This window comes from Rattus norvegicus, chromosome 9, assembly GCF_021556685.1.
Source record: "Rattus norvegicus strain SHRSP/BbbUtx chromosome 9, alternate assembly SHRSP_T2T, whole genome shotgun sequence".
Lineage (NCBI taxonomy): Eukaryota > Metazoa > Chordata > Mammalia > Rodentia > Muridae > Rattus > Rattus norvegicus.
This window is the reverse complement of record NC_141542.1, coordinates 71,240,946-71,258,468: the sequence shown is the minus strand read 5'-3', so window position 1 is coordinate 71,258,468 and position 17,523 is coordinate 71,240,946. Positions and strand designations below refer to the sequence as shown.

General features: G+C 41.3%; 1 protein-coding gene across 1 annotated transcript; it reads left to right on the top strand.

Annotated features, from left to right (window-relative positions):
• Positions 1 to 947: 947 nt before the first annotated feature.
• On the top strand, positions 948 to 10,100 carry LOC148003732 (uncharacterized). Its single transcript, XM_087567936.1, has 4 exons — positions 948 to 995; positions 3,120 to 3,320; positions 7,319 to 7,424; positions 8,604 to 10,100. Exons 1-4 carry the CDS (start codon positions 948 to 950, stop codon positions 8,795 to 8,797), a joined length of 549 nt encoding a protein of 182 aa, XP_087424062.1. The 3' UTR covers positions 8,798 to 10,100.
• The last annotated feature ends 7,423 nt before the right edge of the window (positions 10,101 to 17,523 follow it).

Here is a 17,523-nt window from a genome sequence, read left to right as displayed (position 1 = left end):
TGATAGACAAAAGTGGATAGGTAAATGGAGCTTACCCAAACATAGCAGAAAGATGGCTGGGCTGCCAAAAGAAATGCCACTTCTACTTCCAACATGCTTGGTACTGTGCTAAATCCTCTGTAAGTGTCTAATCCTCCAACAACCTCTGTGGATTGATACAATGTTACCCCAGTAGTGGGTTGACCTCATGCTGTTAGTATTCTAATGCTAATTTGGGACCACCAAAGACTGGTTGTCCTAGAAGAGAGAGTCCTCAAGTAAGAAGCTAGGCGACCCTGCCCCCAAATTATTTCTGATTGGTAAATAAAGATGCCAACAGCCAATAGCTGGGAAGAAGAGACAAAGGTGGGGTTTAGGTTTTGTAAACTTGGGTTTAGAGGAGGAAGACAAAGAGGAAGAAGAAAAGTACAGGAGGAGGAAGGTGAAGCCGCCATGGGTTAGGAGTCAACAGAACGTGGCCCTGAGGGCTGGCCAATTAGAGTTAAGAGCAGTCCAGATGAAACAAAGTAAGTGATAACTCAGGGTTATTGATGGAAAAGTAGATTCTTACAGCCCAGAGAGTAGTACCTGCTCAGGTCTTGTGTTGTTTAAGGCTGTGTGTGTCTTTCATCTGGGAACTTAATTGGTCTAAGGCAATGTAGAAGGTTTAATATTTAATAATTTAAATAATTACGACAACATACCCTAGTTTCACAGATGAAGGAAACAGGTTCTAGAAAAATAATTTGGCCAGAAGACCCCAACATTATTAGAAAGTAATGTTGCCAGATTTGGTCTGAGGCTCCACCACTACTTTAAGGTAAGTATAATAGGTAATGTCCACCTGAATTTATTTTTCAAGTCCCTTCTGTAGTTTTTAACTTGGACCTTCTTTTTGTACATACTTGAAAAGATTGAAAGATACAGAACCAATCATTAATATCTTACTCCTCCCTAATGCTAGAGTCATGGCTCTCATAGTGTCATCTTCGAATCAGACTCTGCGAATGGCCACAGTATCTCCGTCCTAAAGCTTTTCAGGTGGTTCTGTTCGTAGTATACTCTACCAGGCATGCTTAACCGCCTTGACTTTGTCACACAACACTGTCATCTACAAAGTTCATACTGGAGAACTGCACCACTAAGTTACACAAAATCCCACCCAAAACTCTCATGATGTTTTAGGTGAGTTTATGATTTTGTGTTTGGCCACACTTGGCCACATGAAGCGAATGGGCCATGGGTTGAATATGTTGACAAGAGAGCATCTGGTTGTAGTTCAGTTCTTCTCCAGCTATTGCAACCCTCAGGTCAGGGATGGCTATGGCTTATGCCGCAGTCCCCTCTTAGCCTTGTTCTGCTTCTCTAGAGCTCCTCTGTCAGCAGATTTCTATTGAGTTTTAGGGTCCTTGTTGTTGAAGACTCAAGGGTTTCTGCAGCAGACAGTTATTGTGACCATTTCTTTTCTGCCTCCAGTTTTATATGGTTTCTTTTTTTTTTTTTTTGTCCCTTGTTTTTTTCCTCTTTCTTTTTCTGGATTTTTCCCCTGAGCATGCTGTGCTCTGCATGACACATTGTCATAATGGTTTTTCTTTCCTGCTCACTCTCATAGTGGGATTAATTAATCCTCAGGAAAATGTCATTTTGTGAAAAAAAAAAAAGGATTAGCATCTTGGCAGTATGAAGAGGAAGATACTGTCATGAAAAGCAATTCCTAAAAATTAAAAAATGCCTTCAAGAATCATTGAATTTGGGGTTGGGGATTTAGCTCAGTGGTAGAGCGCTTGCCTAGCAAGCGCAAGGCCCTGGGTTCGGTCTCCAGCTCCGAAAAAAAGAAAAGAAAAGAAAAAAAAAGAATCATTAAATTTTTCAGTGGAAATGCCTAGAGGATGGGGTCACATATAATGTATGTGTAACCGGTTTAAGAAATGATGTTCCTAAGGCCATCACTCATGTTTACAATCTTGTGGTAAAATACTTATACCAAAAATTCCATCGTATTTTTAGCGTACAGATCAGTGGCATCTAATATATACCCGGTTGTGCAACTGGTATAGCCTTCCATCTGTGTCTCTGCTCACTTTCTAGAACTGAAACTCTGACCCCATTAAGCAATAACTCTATTCCCTCTCCCCCACCCCACCCTCCTATTCAATACCAGTCTAAGCTCCACCCCACAGTTACCCGGCCACAGCCAGGTCTGCTCTGCCCCACAGTTACCCGGCCACAGCCAGGTCTGCTCTGCCCCACAGTTGCCTGGCCACAGCCAGGTCTGCTCTGCCCCACAGTTGCCCGACCACAGCCAGGTCTGCCTGTTTATAAAAGGGGCTGTTTGCTCCCTCCTCACTGTTTTCTCTCTTCTCTTCTCTCTTGCCCTCTTCCCTTTTTTCCCTTCTCTGCCCATTCCCCTCCCCACTTCCCTCCACGTGCTCATGGCTGGCCTTTACTTCCCCCCTCTTCTACTCTTCTCTCATATTAAACCTCTCCACGTGGATCCGTGTTGATTTGGTGTGGTTTGTCTGGACTCAGGCCGAGATTTCTACCCCAACACCACACCCACACCCACACCCACACACACCAGAATCACAATCTACTGCTATAGGATTAGAGCTGAGTCCCCAAGAGCACCTACCTGCTCAAGTTTTCCAGCTTCCAAGGACTGTACCAAGTACACAGTAATGGAAATAGGAAAATGTCTTACATAACATTTCCTAAGGAAATAGGAATGAGCTATAGAGAAAGACACTCTCTAGAATGGTAAGGTAGTGAGGTGTAAGAAAGGCATTCACATAGGAGGCTCAGGAAACTTTTACATAGTCATTTACATAGTACCCACCTCCTACATCTGTGTCTCACTGGGGTTTTTCACTGCTTTGTTCTGCTTCTGTTAAGAAACCCAGTGACTCACTGCAATGAACATTAGAAAGTAAAGATGTGTGGACAAAAGGGTGTATTGTGTGACATACTGTGACAGACTACAGCTTCCACAGTGATCTCTCTCTCTCTCTCTCTCTCTCTCTCTCTCTCTCTCTCTCTTTCAGTGGGGTGAGGTTGCAGGGGTGGAGGGCAGATACAAAGGGATAAGGAGATGAATGTGATTGGAGTGTATGATATGTGGGTTCCCAGGGAATCGATAAAAGGGAGAAGAAGAAGAAGAAGAAGAAGAAGAAGAAGAAGAAGAAGAAGAAGAAGAAGAAGAAGAAGAAGAAGAAGAAGAAGAAGAAGAAGAAGAAGAAGAAGAAGAAGAAAGAAAGAAAGAAAGAACAACAACAGCAGCAGCAGCAGCAGCAGCAGCAGCAGCAAGAACGACAGCAGGCAGCAGCTGCTGCAGCCGTGCCCAGGTGGGGAAGGGTCTCCAGTCTTTCTTAGCAACTGGCTTCTTTCATATGTTAATCTTACAGCTCTTCCCATTCCTGGCTTGGACACAATGCTTTTTTGTCTCATAAATACAACCGCCCTGTGTAAAGTGTTTGTCCTATCTAGTTGTTTTCTTTTTTCCACTTGGCATCTCATTAGGGTTTAAGCAGTAGAATGTGTCAGAATTCCCTTCCTGTGTGAGTGTTCAGGTGCGTGCTTCTCCTGGGCATTCACCCCACTCAGAACAAATTACCATGGAAACACAGCCTGCTCACTTGGGCCACTCTGTCACTATGCTGTTGTGATATAAAATACGTTTGTGAAGGCTGACATCTACTTTTACAGTCAACTTGGGGAACCTAGGTCAGGAAGGGAGAGAGTGGTGAGGAAGAGTAACAAGCTGGCACGGGGAACCTTGGAGGTCTGTAACAGTCCACTTCCCTATCAGCACAGGGCCAGCCCCCCAGGTCCTGAGACTCTTGCAGTTATTTTTTCACTTGGTTTTTTAGGTTCAGCTTCTCTCTTCTTCCATTCAGACGTGATGTCTCCGACTGATGAGATCTGCTCCTCTTATAGCTTCTCCTACCTCAACTTGACAAATTGATACCTCTTCAGTACATGACGCTCATTGTGCCCTTACTTTTGTATTCTCTTAACTGTTAAAAGGGATTCATCTCAGCACGAATTTTGTGAGAAAACGGGGGAAGGATCCATTTCCTTTCTTCTAGCTAGTCATCGGAATAAGCACAGCTGTTGGAAATCCTGAATAGAGCTACCAGAAATGGGCTGTACATACCTGTACATACCTGTACATACCTGCCTGCCTAAAGTCTCTACCATGTGATCCACCCACAAGATGCAGAAAAAGAAATAACAGATTAAAATATCAGGCTAACTCCGCCTAGACAGTCTCCTTGCTGGCTCCTCTTCTCTGGGGACAAATGGTTATTAGTCATACGCAACCTCCAGAGGGGAGTTCTTAAAGCTTATTTTGTGTGTGTGTGTGTGTGTGTGTGTGTGTGTGTGTGTGTGTGTGTGTGTGTGTGACTCATTGACTTCAGGATCCTGAGAGCAAAGCCAGAGACCTGTGTGCCCACCTTCTTTTGGCGTTGCCCTTTTCAATGCTCTACAATATGAATCTCTAGGAATTTTATTTCTCAGAGGCTGTAAAGCAGAACTTTGGCAGCCAGCAGGGATTGAGCCATGACGTTTTCAGACACACAATGGCAGCTGTGAGTTCTGACGCAGGCCTTTCTGTAGCAGAAAGAAAAACTGATCACACAGCTGTACAAACAGTCACCAAACTGAAATGCTCAATACCTTCTGTTTGAGTTCAAAATCAATTACCAATAGAAAGTGTGGGCTTCGCCAAAATGCCCTTCCTTCTCTACTGGCCTCGAGAAATAATCTCACCAGCTGTCTGATGCCTTTGATGACACATAAACAATGCTTATATCTCCTGGTAGACCTCGCATCCTCTTTCATTAAACTAAAATTTATGATTGTCAGTTTTATGCAATAACCAGACTTTGACAGAAAGATGACAGCCTTTGTGTCAGTGAACTTCTTGGTTTGTCCTTTCTCCTCTGGTACCAGGAAAATGGTTTCTCATTATAGAGACAAGCACTAGTCTTCCTAGATAGGCAAACATTTTTCTTTATAATATTTGCACACTGAGTTTCTTGTGTAAACTGCCCTGATATTTGAGTGACTATTACTATGGTCCTGGCCTGTGGCTGTAACCAGGATTATCATTACTCAAATTGCCCTGGTGGTGGCAGCAGGTGCTCCTTGCTACCTGCCCCCATGTTCTGGGTTCCCTAATGAAACACACGCATGCATGCACGCACGCACGCACGCACACACGCGTACACACACAGCTTTATGCCTTAAACAGTTCAATGGCTGGGCCACTTCCAGACCTCCTCGTGGCTGATATACTTCCTGATAATCCCAGCTCATCACTAAACCTATATTCTATCTTGGCTGCCCCAGGCCCAGGTGTGCAGCCCTCCTGGGCCACCATCCCAGACTCTTACATGATGGCTGTACTCTCTCTTCCGTACCTCCCAGGTCTGGTGTTTACTCCTTCAGTATGGAGAACTCTCTTCTTCCTTCTCCCTCAGTCCCTTGTCTGGGAATCTTAAAGTCTCGCCTCTGTCTTCCTGCCCAGCCATTAGCTGCTGGCAACTTTATTTACCAATCAAAACTAATTGGGGGCAGGAACCCTCAGCGTCTTACGTGCAGATTCTTGTGCAATTCTGGGGACCCAATTAACATAATATAAGCATTCGACCAACTCCTCAACATTGGCCCTTAAAGAGGTAGCAAGATTGAAAATAAATTTAAAGCATTTATATTGCCTTAAATTTCCATAGTTTCTATATCCACAGGTGTTTGGACTATGTTCATAAAGCACATTATAGTGGCTCCATTAATAAAGTTAGTTATAATACAAATCAAACAGTGTCACATTATTTTATATATGCAGTGATATATAGGACTTGGGTTAAACCACATTTAGCCAAAGTTTGAATTATAAGACTAAAAGTTCTTTGCAAATCTCCTGGCTAGCCAGGTTTCTTGATTGATATAAATTCACGTTGGCTAATATTAACATTTATTTAAAAAAAAAAGCATTGACTATGGAACGCTGAGTTAGTTAGCTCCTAATTCAGGGATTAGTAATCATGACCAACAGGCCAAATCTGGCCCATGCATATTTCTGTAAACAGAGTTCTGTTGGCTCACAGCTACCTTCTTCACTTGTCTCACCTGTATGGCTTTTATGCGACACTGGCAGGGCAGTTTAGCCGGTACTAGCTTTATGACCTACATGGCCAGAGCTATTTATTATCTGCCCTTGTGCAGAGACACTGTTGATCCTTGACTTAGTCCAACTTTGTCAGCATAGAGATGAGTGCACACGGCTGAGGCTTCATCAGTTCTCCCGTGGACCTCGAGTTCTGTGCTTTGCTGGTGCACGGACATACACTTCACCCCGAACCCATCGTCGTGTGCCTTCCCCATCTCAAGTGAGCACATGTTTGCACCGCATACTGTCGGAATCCCCTTTTAACATAACCATATGTTACTGGTACTTTTTTTTTAGCATAGGGCCTTTGATGTTAATTGAGCAAATTTTCTCAACTCATATTCTGTTCTCAAAGCCCTTTCAAAGCTGTTAATATTGAGGCTTGTTTATAATATATCGTTTACCCTGCCTATTGGGATATTTTTAAATATCACAAATTTTACATTTCATGGCAAGAGGCTTCAAAACCTAGGGAAAACCTTTAATTAAACTACAGAGTGTTACCTAAATAGATTAGGAGATTAATTCAATATACTTGTGTAGCATGTCCAATTACTTCCTTTATTGGAGCTTGGGTATAGAAAATGACCAGGAATCTCATACAGCACAGGCTTTTGCCAAGCCTGAAGTGTTTGCAGGGGTAAGACATGAGCAGAATATAGATACACAGAAGACAACCAGGGATGGCTGTGTTCTCCATTCCTTCCCACTAGGGATAGCGTCTGAATTCCATTATTTTCATTCGATACTAAAACCTAAGTGATATTTTCATTAAAGCATATTTTTATTAAGCATGTTACCTCCCTGCCAGATTCTCTGGTTTAACATTTTTTTAATAGAGGAGTACTGCCTTTATAAAATAAATAGCAATCCTGGAAAGAAAAAAAAAAGAACAGTGGTAAACCAAGCTTTTGAAAACTATAGAACCAAATATCTATGGCTACTCTTTTTGGCATCATAATTGTCATCCATAGTAGGTATAAATCTGTGGAACAAGGGAGGGTGTTACGATAGTATGCTTTCCTTTTTAATGGAAATCAGATTGTTTTCCCTTCAACGCCTCTCCTTTTTCCCCCCATTCTATATGCTGTCTCATCTCTTTATGTAAATCATTTCATGTCAGAAGTTTTTATCCTTTTATTATAAATTCATATTGCTTTCTTACAGTATTCCCAAGAAATACGAATTTTGAGACTGAATGATATATGCACCAGACAGAGACTGAAGCACATCAGGACACTCAGGAAGCTACACCGTGCTGTATACCCACAGGGTACGCTCACTCTGGTGGAGTATAGCTCTCTACAAGCAAACCAACCCACAGTCCAAAAGAGCTTCGTTTTAGTTGCGAGAGACAAAACAAACAGAAGTAAACGTTGGTTCCCAAGGCTGGGTTCTGCTGCCTTTTAGTGTGCAGCAGAGGCAGAAGCGGTGGAGAAGGGTAATCAGCTTGAAAATCCTTATTTTGTTTTTTGATGATCTCCTCTCTGTTGCCATGGAAACCAAGCGGGCAGCCACACAGTTGCCAGAATTGCATTTTCTTGTTTTTTTTTTTTTTAAGCTTTAAAGCATCAAAGAAAAGGTGAGGTTTTATGATTGTAACTGTACAATCTCACTTATTTTCCAATAAATTTTAAACAAATATTTTTTTATTACCTGCTTCATAGAGGGTGTGAGCCGTGGCTATGAGAATGCTTTAAACAGGCGAGTAAACTACATTAGTTTCTAAAACCTATTGACAGTGTATTTTTTAAAAGAAATTGAGAAATAAAGCCTATTTTTAAACCTATAAGAAAGCATTAAATCTAGCATATTTTACTAAGACAAATTCTGAGAAACAGCCTGATTTCCACACCAGGCAGGGTTCTCTTCCTAAGCATTAAGTCAGGGTGTCATGAGTCCTCCTTTGCATTGAGAAGACAGATTTTGCTTCAGCAAATAAAATGAAAGTAAAAGGAGCTTTAAAAACCTAAGAGGTTTTCCTGGGAGCTTGGTAGAGCAATAAATCTAATGAGTATTTTATTTGAGGGGTGGTGGTTAAATGGTTACACAATCTCTTATGAAAGTCACATTAATTGACACAGAAAGGCTTACACAGGGGCTAAGGGCGCCCCTACTGAGGAGTCCCTGTATTCTGGCAATTGGACCTTTTAAACATGAGGTTGACAGCCTACCGACCCCAGTACTCAGATGTGAAAGTCTCATGAGTTCAAAGTCAGCCTCAAAGCTCAAGGTTAGCCTAAGATACACACGAGATCCTACCTCAAAATGAAACAAAACAAGATTTTAAAAAAACCTGATTTGAATATATTTAAAACATGCCATAGGCTTTCAGAAATAATTGATCAAATACATTTTACCCAGAGGAAGAGAGAACACAGACACCGGAACCGGAAGTTCTAGGACTCAAATCTCTAATCCCATGCCCCTTATGTGTCCACTAATCTACCAGGTGATGAAACTTCAGCCTCACAGAACTCTGACAAGCTCGTCGGTTGCAACAACCCAGGCTGCAGGCTGAAAGAAGCAAACACTAGAAGGGCATTCATTCTAAGCAAGGGGGCTCTGATGGTCACATTCAAGGAAACTGGGAAGAAACCACCAATCTCGCTTTTCAGAACACTGTCAGAACTAAGTGTCTTCTGAAAATGCTCCCGAAGCCTCTTGATATTTTGAATTGTGGGATTCTACTAACCACAGCCATCTGTCTGTCCAGGAACTCATTCAGTCAAGGATTCAGTGTGCACTGCTTCAGCCCTGACAGTAACATTGTGTCCGGAATGTATCCTTCGGGACCCACTTTCCTGTATCAGTTATACACTTCACACCATGTTCATGTCACTAATACTTGTCAGGTGGCAATGCGGTTATGGTGTGTATGAGTGTGTGTATGTGTGCGCATGTGGAGGTCAGAGGAGACATCAGGTGTCTTCCTCCGTTGCTCGGCACCTTACTCTTGAGACAAGTTTTTCATTGATCCTGGAGCTTCAGAAGCAGCTAGAACTGCTGCTTCTCCCCAGGCCCCAGGAATCCTTCTGTCTCTGCCTCCTTAGTGCAGGGATTACAGGTAAGCACACCACTCTACCTCACCCCACACCATAACATGGGTGCTGGGGCTCCGAACTTGGATACTCTTGTTTGTGTAGCAGGCATTTTACCAACAGAGCCTCTCTGGGGGTTTAGCTGCTTCATAATAACGACTGTCTCATTTATCCCTCATCTCAGTCTCCATTAGGAAGGTTGGCACGAATGGCCAATTAAGTGTTTTGTGACCACATAAACTCTATTTTTGTATTTGCCTTGATGAAAGACATTCTGCATAACAAGAAAAATCCATATTAGCTGAGGAGGCCAGGGATATTGGGGAGCAATAGAGCAGAACACTGCTGATGAGGTCTTCACTATTGATCGGATCTCTATTGATTACAGTTCATTTCTCCAGCAGCAATCCCAACAGTCACGATCTGAGTACCAAGTATATCAGCTCTTCTTCCTAGCTTTGGAGTTCCCCCTCAGACACTAAGACCAGCCAGCCAGAGTGCATTCATTTAATCTTCTCCAACTCTGGCTTTATTTTCTTCCCTGTTTTGTATTCCAGAGAAAGGCTTTTCTACTCCTTCTCTTCCTCGTCTGATAGTATGCCCTACTGCTCCATAGCTGTCCTTTCACATGTATTTTATGGTCCTTCTATAAAGGTGTTGAGCACACTACTTTTATACAAACAGAGAGCTGATTAGCAGACTCATGGGTGAGGAGTAGGGTGGTGCGTATTTAGAGTTTGCATTTAAAGCCTTAACATTCCATGAAACACCTTACTCAGCCTCCTCCCCTCGCTACTCATTAAGTAATGATCTCTGAAGGATTTCTGTTTTAGGTTAAAAAGTTGTATGTAGTTCTATAGTTAATATCTCCAAACAACTAGCTTAAATTAAACCCGTTCTTCTACTTCAGTTTTATTTCTTATTCCACTCACATAAAATTTGAATTTTTTTCTTTTATATACATGCTCCTTCTCGCTATAAAAACAGGGTATGCTTAAGTCCAACTGAACAGCTGAGAAGGGTTGAATCTCAGTAGTCCACAGTGATGATGCACAGACTCAAACACAAGAATCATCATCTCAAAGAACAATTACGTGGGGGCAACCCCGATTTTTCAGACCATTTCCATATTAGAAAACTCCAAGGCCTTTGGGATTGCATGGTGGGTAAGAGAAAGTGCTTGCTGTCCAAGCTTGAGTGCAGGAGTTTTATCTCTACAACCCACACAGTGAAAGAAGGGAATGGACTCCACAGTGTATGCAAACTGACTCCATGACCTCCACCCAATGCCATGGCAGGCTCTCCTCCATAAATAAATGTAAATTTTAAATGTAATAAAACCCAGAGTCAATAAATTACCATAAATGGGTCTAGCCACATTCGCAGCCTTTACAAGGGAAACGTAGGATCCTAGGGTATATAATTCTTACTAAAGGTGAGCTCGTAAACCAAAATTACAGAGCATTTAAGAAAATCTGACGTTATGCAAGAAACATTTTATATGAAATTATATGGAAGAAGTGAGTAATTCTGGGTAATATAGAAATAAAGTAGTCTTTGGGAAAGTGTCTTTTTACTGTTTTTGTTTTGTTTGCTTGCTTCCAGGCAGGGCCTCTAATACAGGCTGGTTCCAGAACCCACTTTTTAGCCAAGGATTACTTCCTTTGTCTTCCAAGAGCTAGTGTTGCAGACAAGCACCACATTCAGAGCTTATGCACTGTGGGTTTCATTCACACTAGGCAAGCACTCTAACAACCGAGCTATTCCCAAGCTCTGGAAAGATGTCTCAACTAACTGAAGACATTTTAAAAGTACAGAAGGTCAGGTAAGACATTATATTTTTTTTAAGAAAAGGGCAGATGAATTCAGGCAGGGTGGCTCATTCATGTAACCGAAATGCTTGAGAGACTGATACATGAAGATGGAGTTCAAGGCCGTCCTGGACTACCTGTCAGTGGTAGATCTACTTCTAGCTTCTTGAAGGCCCTCCATAATTATTCCCCCTGGTGCTCCACCCACAGTGAACAAGTGTTTCCATCCCTCTGCCCCACCAGCAGCAATCCTCATCTGCCTGGTTTGGGTTTGATCTTAGCCATTCTGATTGGGCTAAGATAAAATACCAAAGTAGTTTTAATTTGGGTTCCCCTGATAAGTAATAATGAAAAACATTTAAATGTATTTAAATATATATATTTATCTTAGCTTAGCCACTTAATATTTCATCTTAGAAAACTGTTTAGCTATATGCCTCATTTGTTAAAACTGGTTTTTATTTCCCTGATATTTAATTTTTTAGTTCTTTGTCTATTCTAGGGACTGATCTTCTGTCAGATGTATAACCAATAGAGATTTCTCCTCATTCTGTAGGCATCCACCACAGAGGTACTCATGCGTGTTCATTGCTGCTCTATTCACAATAGCCACGAAATAAAGCAGCCAAAATGTCCATCAACTGACGAGTGGATAATGAACGTGTTACTGTTACAGAGTGGAATATTATTCAGATGTCAAGGAAAAATGAAATTCACAGGTCAATGGATGGAGCTGGAAATGATCATGCTGATGCTGAGTAAGGTAACCCACACCTAGAAAGACAAATGGCCCCTATTTTCTCTCCCCAGCAGATGTTAGCTTGAATCTTCAGATAAATATTCTTCACTTGGGATATACATAGACACCTTGAAATCACTAAGAGGTCTTGAGTGTGCTTTTAAGAGGTGATGAACATAGAATATGGCAGAACGGGGTAAAATGGAATAATGGATCAGGAAAAACTAAACAGGGTGTGGGATGGGAGGGCAGGGTAGAAGATGGAATCCTGGGAGAGATAACTAACACTAACAACCTTTGGAAAACGTGGAAACCTAACTCTATAAAGTTCCCTGAAATGCATACATACACACATATAACAAAGAATTTAAATGGAACTACCCTTTAGTGGGACAACAAAGCCTCTGCTTTATGGAACTAGGAATGGGTTACTCTTTGGAGTTCGCACAGTGAGGTCCTATAGATCGTTGAAACATTATATACTACTGAAAATGCTCTTTTTTTTTCTTTTCTTTTTTTCGGAGCTGGGGACCGAACCCAGGGCCTTGCACTTGCTAGGCAAGCGCTCTACCACTGAGCTAAATCCCCAACCCCAGAAAATGCTCTTAGTCACCCTTTAGACCTTGATGCATAAGACCTTCTGTGGAACATACCATATACCCAAGTCATAGAACATGGAGAAATCTAGCTGATACTAACCTGGAAGCTTCATCCTCACTGTTATCTTTCACAGTGCTGAAAAGTATTACGCATAATACCAAAGGAGAAAAGTAGCCATCGGTATTACCCAGATATCAATCCTGCAAGCTACAATAACGATCAACCTGGCAAGATATACCCATTGGCCCATGACACAAAAGCCATAGTAGTAACCAAACACTTTCAGATCGGATCTAAGGTCCACTCCACAAAATGAAACCTATACCTGGAACTATCGCAGGGACCAGAACTTGTGGCTAGATAGGTTATAGGCTGTAGGAGAGAACCCACTACTATTATTCGGCTAAATTGCCATCATGCTAAATGGCTTATTGTTACACCCATAGATTAGTGCATCTCTCAACCTTCCTCAGAGAAACTTCTCTCTGCAGTAGACAATGATTAACTAGGAGCCCCACAATAAGTCAAGATGCTAAGAGCATGAGACCTTGGAATGTTCATTCCCGACTGGGACATCTATGTCACACCCCTCCTTCCAAGCCTCAGGGTTTATTGGAGAAGAGGGTGTGGGAAGATTTTAAGAGCCCATAGGTGATGGAAGACTGCAAAGAAACAATGTCTTATGGACACAGCAGGGCAGTGGCACATATGAATTCATAAAAGTTATAATAGCATGCATAAGAACTGCACAAGCTCAAGCCAGTCAAATTAAAAAAAAAAAGAAAAAAAAAGAGGATGGACATGTTCACAATGCCCCACCATAGCTGGGAGCTCTTGGCAACTGACAACTTCTGGGACAAGGAGAGTCCGTTTTCTTTAAGGGTGCAGCCTCTGGTACACTATGCACCCGTGGATGTCCGCACACCCAGGAGTATATGGGTAGTACATATTGGACTTGTGGATTAAAAAAAGACGACAAGGTTAAGTGGGTAGGGAAGGGTGAGTGAATCTGGGAGGAGTTGGAGAAAGAGGGATGACTATGTTAAAAATATATTGTATGAAAATACCAGAATTAACAATAAAAAGAAACGACATGTGGGTTTTAAGAAATAGGCATTCTAAACATAAAAATAAAAAAACAACCCTTTTTCACTGGACAGAATACATAGTAAACACCATTAAGAGCACAAATTGGAAGATAGATTTAAGCATCTCATTGAAAGCATGATATCGAGAAATAAGAAGACCTAAGAGGCTTACGGATCTGGAGGATAGAAGGAGATGCTCTAACATAAGTCTAACAGCATTAAAGAATCATGAGAATGTTTGAATAAGAGAGTATTCGAAGGGATAATGGTCAATACGTTTCCAGAATTAGGAGGAAGAAAGGCGAATCTGTTCATTTGAAAAACATGTTAAATCCCAAGGAGAACAAAGTGGAGCCATGCCTTTAGACATTATACTGAAAATTATAGAATGCCAAGAAAGGAGAAAAATCTCTTAAATGACAAGAGATAAAAGGCGTTTTCCCCTACAGAAACTGCGAGGTGACTGCAAAGGTGCTTCTCAGTCAGCAGCAGCAGATGCCAAAAAACAATAGAGAGCTATCCTCAGAGCTTTGAGGGTAATGAACCATTTACATAGAATTCTACTGTCAACTACAGTATTGTCAACCATAGGCAAAATAAAGGTGCACGCAGGCACGCGCATGCGTGCGTGTATACGACTGATCAATGAGGCCGAAGCCTGATGTTGGATTTATTTCTCTATTGTTCTCCGTTCTCTTTTTTGAGACGAGGTTTCTCATGGATCCCGGAGGTCCCAAATTAGCTACTCTAGCAGGCCAATGAGGATCGGGGTCCACCTATCTCTGCCTTCCTAGAGATAATCAGTGCACATCTGTGTCTGCCTTCTTAGATGGGTGCTAGGATCAAACTCAGTTCTTCACCTTTGCATGGACAGCCCTTTCTCAGCTGAGCCATCTCTTCAACCCAAATGCCGGACATCCATATTCTAGGATGCTTTACCCAGAGTACCTTTTTGAAAGAACAACCACAGGATTCAATTTAGCATAAATGAAAATGATCTCCACTTGGAGGGTACACGGTGGGTGGCATTTGTGGTGCTAATACTGCACCAAATGCATTTGTGGCTTTCTGCCTTGTCCGTCCTTTGAACTGTCTACTTAAAGCAGGCTAGAATCACCCGGGAAGAGAGTCTCCAAGAGGAAGTCTAGATGAGGCTGGCTGATGTTTCCTGCCTGAGTGAGTTTCTCCGTGGGGTTAACTGCGGTGGGAGGACCTACCCTCAGAGAAGGTGGCACCACTCCCTGAGTGTTGGGCACCATACCCAGGTCCTTTGGAAGGGCAGCCAGTGCTCTTTACTGCGGATCCATCCATCTATCCCCATTCTCGCTGCTCTTGACTGGGGATGTAACCGGCTGCTCCACCGGTTCTTACCACTTGACTTTGCCATAATGATGGACTGATGTAGTAATAATATTTTAGTAAATCCCGGCATAGGGTTACTCCCCATCTTAGACCCTGTATGTTCCTGAAAGAAAGACACAGACACTCTGCCTTTATACTTAATATGCCTTAAGCAGCACATTAGCTGGGCAATTGCCCACTCTCCATGCTGTTAGCGTCTACCTCGCACCCACAGTTCCAAGGTACTACTTACTAATTTCTATGTTCCATCTTGGCTGCTCTTAACTCAATTAGCAGCCTCTGGGTTGCGTTCTCTTGTCGCCTTTACATGGAGGTTCTGATTTCCTCTCCTGCACATTCTTTGCCCTTGCACGGCCACTCTTTCTCTCCTCTCCTGCACACAGACCTAAGGTATGCGGGCAACCCCAGTTCTGCACACTCTTAAAGCATGGTGTCTCCCCCAAAGCCCAGGAAACCTAAAACCCCGCCTATCTCTCTTCTCTCCAGCTATTGGCTGCTGGCAATCTTTAGTTACCAATCAGAATTAAGTGGGGGCAGGTTCCCAGAAGTTAGAGCCTGCTATGCAAACTGTTTTGGAGGACCCAATTAGCGTTAGAATGCAAGCAGCTATAGATGGATCTAGAATTGTGAATTAAAGTAATCTCACTCTCCTAAACTGGTTTTTTGTTTTGTTTTGTGACCAGAGTAACAAAATGAAATCAAGACGATGACCAAAGACACTAGTAACCAGCCAGTTTCCCTATGAATCAGGAAATTCACCTCTCAAATGTCAGAGTGTTTCAGGAAGTGCCAGCACATTTAAGATTTACAAACTTCTAATATAACACATACATTACAGAGAACATGTCAATAAGTACATATAAATTAATTTTAATGTATTTGACAATATGAATTGGTTATGTTGATAATGATGATCAAGAGATTTTTGCTTTTATTTTTTCTTGAGAATCAAACCGAGAGACCTAAATATGCTGGGCAAGTGCTCTTCAACGAGGCCACATTCCTAGTCGTAAAATGGTTTTTATTTAAATAAATTCATAATTCTACAAAGTAGGGAAAAATAAAATTAAACCTGAAACAAATATTCATCCCCCACTTCTGCCACTACCAAGAAGTGAATAATGTTATCCTTTTCTTATATTCTTTGAAGATTTTTATGAATTTTTTTAGAGTTAAAAACATGCTATACTTATAATTTTGTTTCTTAGAGCATTGTCCTTTATTGAATACTAAAAAACATCCTTTCAACAGCTGCATAGTATTTTCACAGTATAAATGTAGTGTGCACCTATCGTGAGATCTTGAAATATTTTCTATATCATAGCACTGAGGTTTGATGAATCTTTTGGATTCCTCCCCAGGGAGAGATTACCAGACTATTGTCTTTTGTACCACTAAATCTGTGTGGCGTGTCTCAGTTCCTCATTCTTTGTGGTCTCCAACACTGATGGCTAGCTATGATTTCCCAGTTTCATGAACCAGTACTCTCCTGCTCCTCTTACCTCTCTGTCACCCTTCTACCATGTTCTTTGTCTAAACTCTCGCTATATTAGCTGGTCTGGGAAGCTTCAATTTCCACAGAAAAGCTCCACTGAAACTTTGCCATGATTCCTAGGACTCTTTGATCCTGTGAGACTCATTGCCCCTAGATATGTCCAATTATAATCACTCACAAAACAAGATACACCTTCCCCATGAACCAACCCTCCCTCTGGTTTTCCTATTTCCATATGTGACCCTGCAGCTCTTCATGGCTTATCCATGGAGTCATCTCTAATTCCTTTCCCCTGGTGTCACAGTGATATACTGAGTCAATAGCTCTCCAAATTTCTTCGGCTTTGTCCTGTCTTAAAAAATGTTTTCAATATATTCTTTGCATGGGTTATTGTTATCTTTTCTGAAAGTAAAATATATTGAGCTATTTTTAAAATTATTATAAAAATATCAATTTTGGATCAAATAAAAGTGGTAATTATATAAAAGCAGACACATTTAAAATATAAATTGTTTAATATGTTCTTTTGTGCTATTCTTGGGTTGGTAGTCAGTTTTGTACATGTCAGGTATGGACTACATCACCTTTTTTTAATTCCTTTGCATTTTTGTTGTTTATCAATCTTTTCTAATTAATTAAAAGTATTAATTTTCAGTAGCAGTTGATTGAATTAGTTTTATCCTATATTATAAAGAGAATAACCCCCAAATAATAATGTGTATTACCATGTACAATAAACCTTGAAATTAATTTTTCCCTTTTGTGTTTAGCCTATTTCTCACTCATATACTGATGATACATAGTCCTGTGTCTGAAATTATTCCAGTTAAATATATTTTGGGGGAAGAGATACACTTTAGCTATAAGTTTTATGGAGTTTCATTAATTGTCTCAACTAACTTTTATTTGTGTAATTGCTTTTAAATTATTTTGTTCTTGTGGCTGGAGAGGTAGCTTTATGGTTGAAAGTATTTGCAAGTCTATCAGAGGACCCCGATTTGGTTCCTAGCATTCATGTGGCTCACAGCTTTCTCTAACTCTAGTTACAGATGATCTTGTCCCTTCTTCTGAAATCTGTGGGCACCAGGCATGCCTGTGGTGCACATGCATGCATGCAGGCAAGCAATCATCCAGAGGAAATAATAAAAAAATAAGTGTAGAAATTTCAAAAATTATTTTGCTTTTGACAGGTTGCCGTATTTGGGGGGTTCAAAGTAAAAAGTTAAAATAGCCTGT

Coding starts and splice junctions, on each gene's coding strand:
- LOC148003732 (XM_087567936.1), top strand. CDS start 948: ATGGCTCTCATAGTGTCATCTTCGAATCAGACTCTGCGAATGGCCACA. Junction 996..3,119: donor AGACTCTGCGAATGGCCACA/GTATCTCCGTCC, acceptor AATCGATAAAAG/GGAGAAGAAGAAGAAGAAGA. Junction 7,425..8,603: donor CCGTGCTGTATACCCACAGG/GTACGCTCACTC, acceptor CTAATCTACCAG/GTGATGAAACTTCAGCCTCA.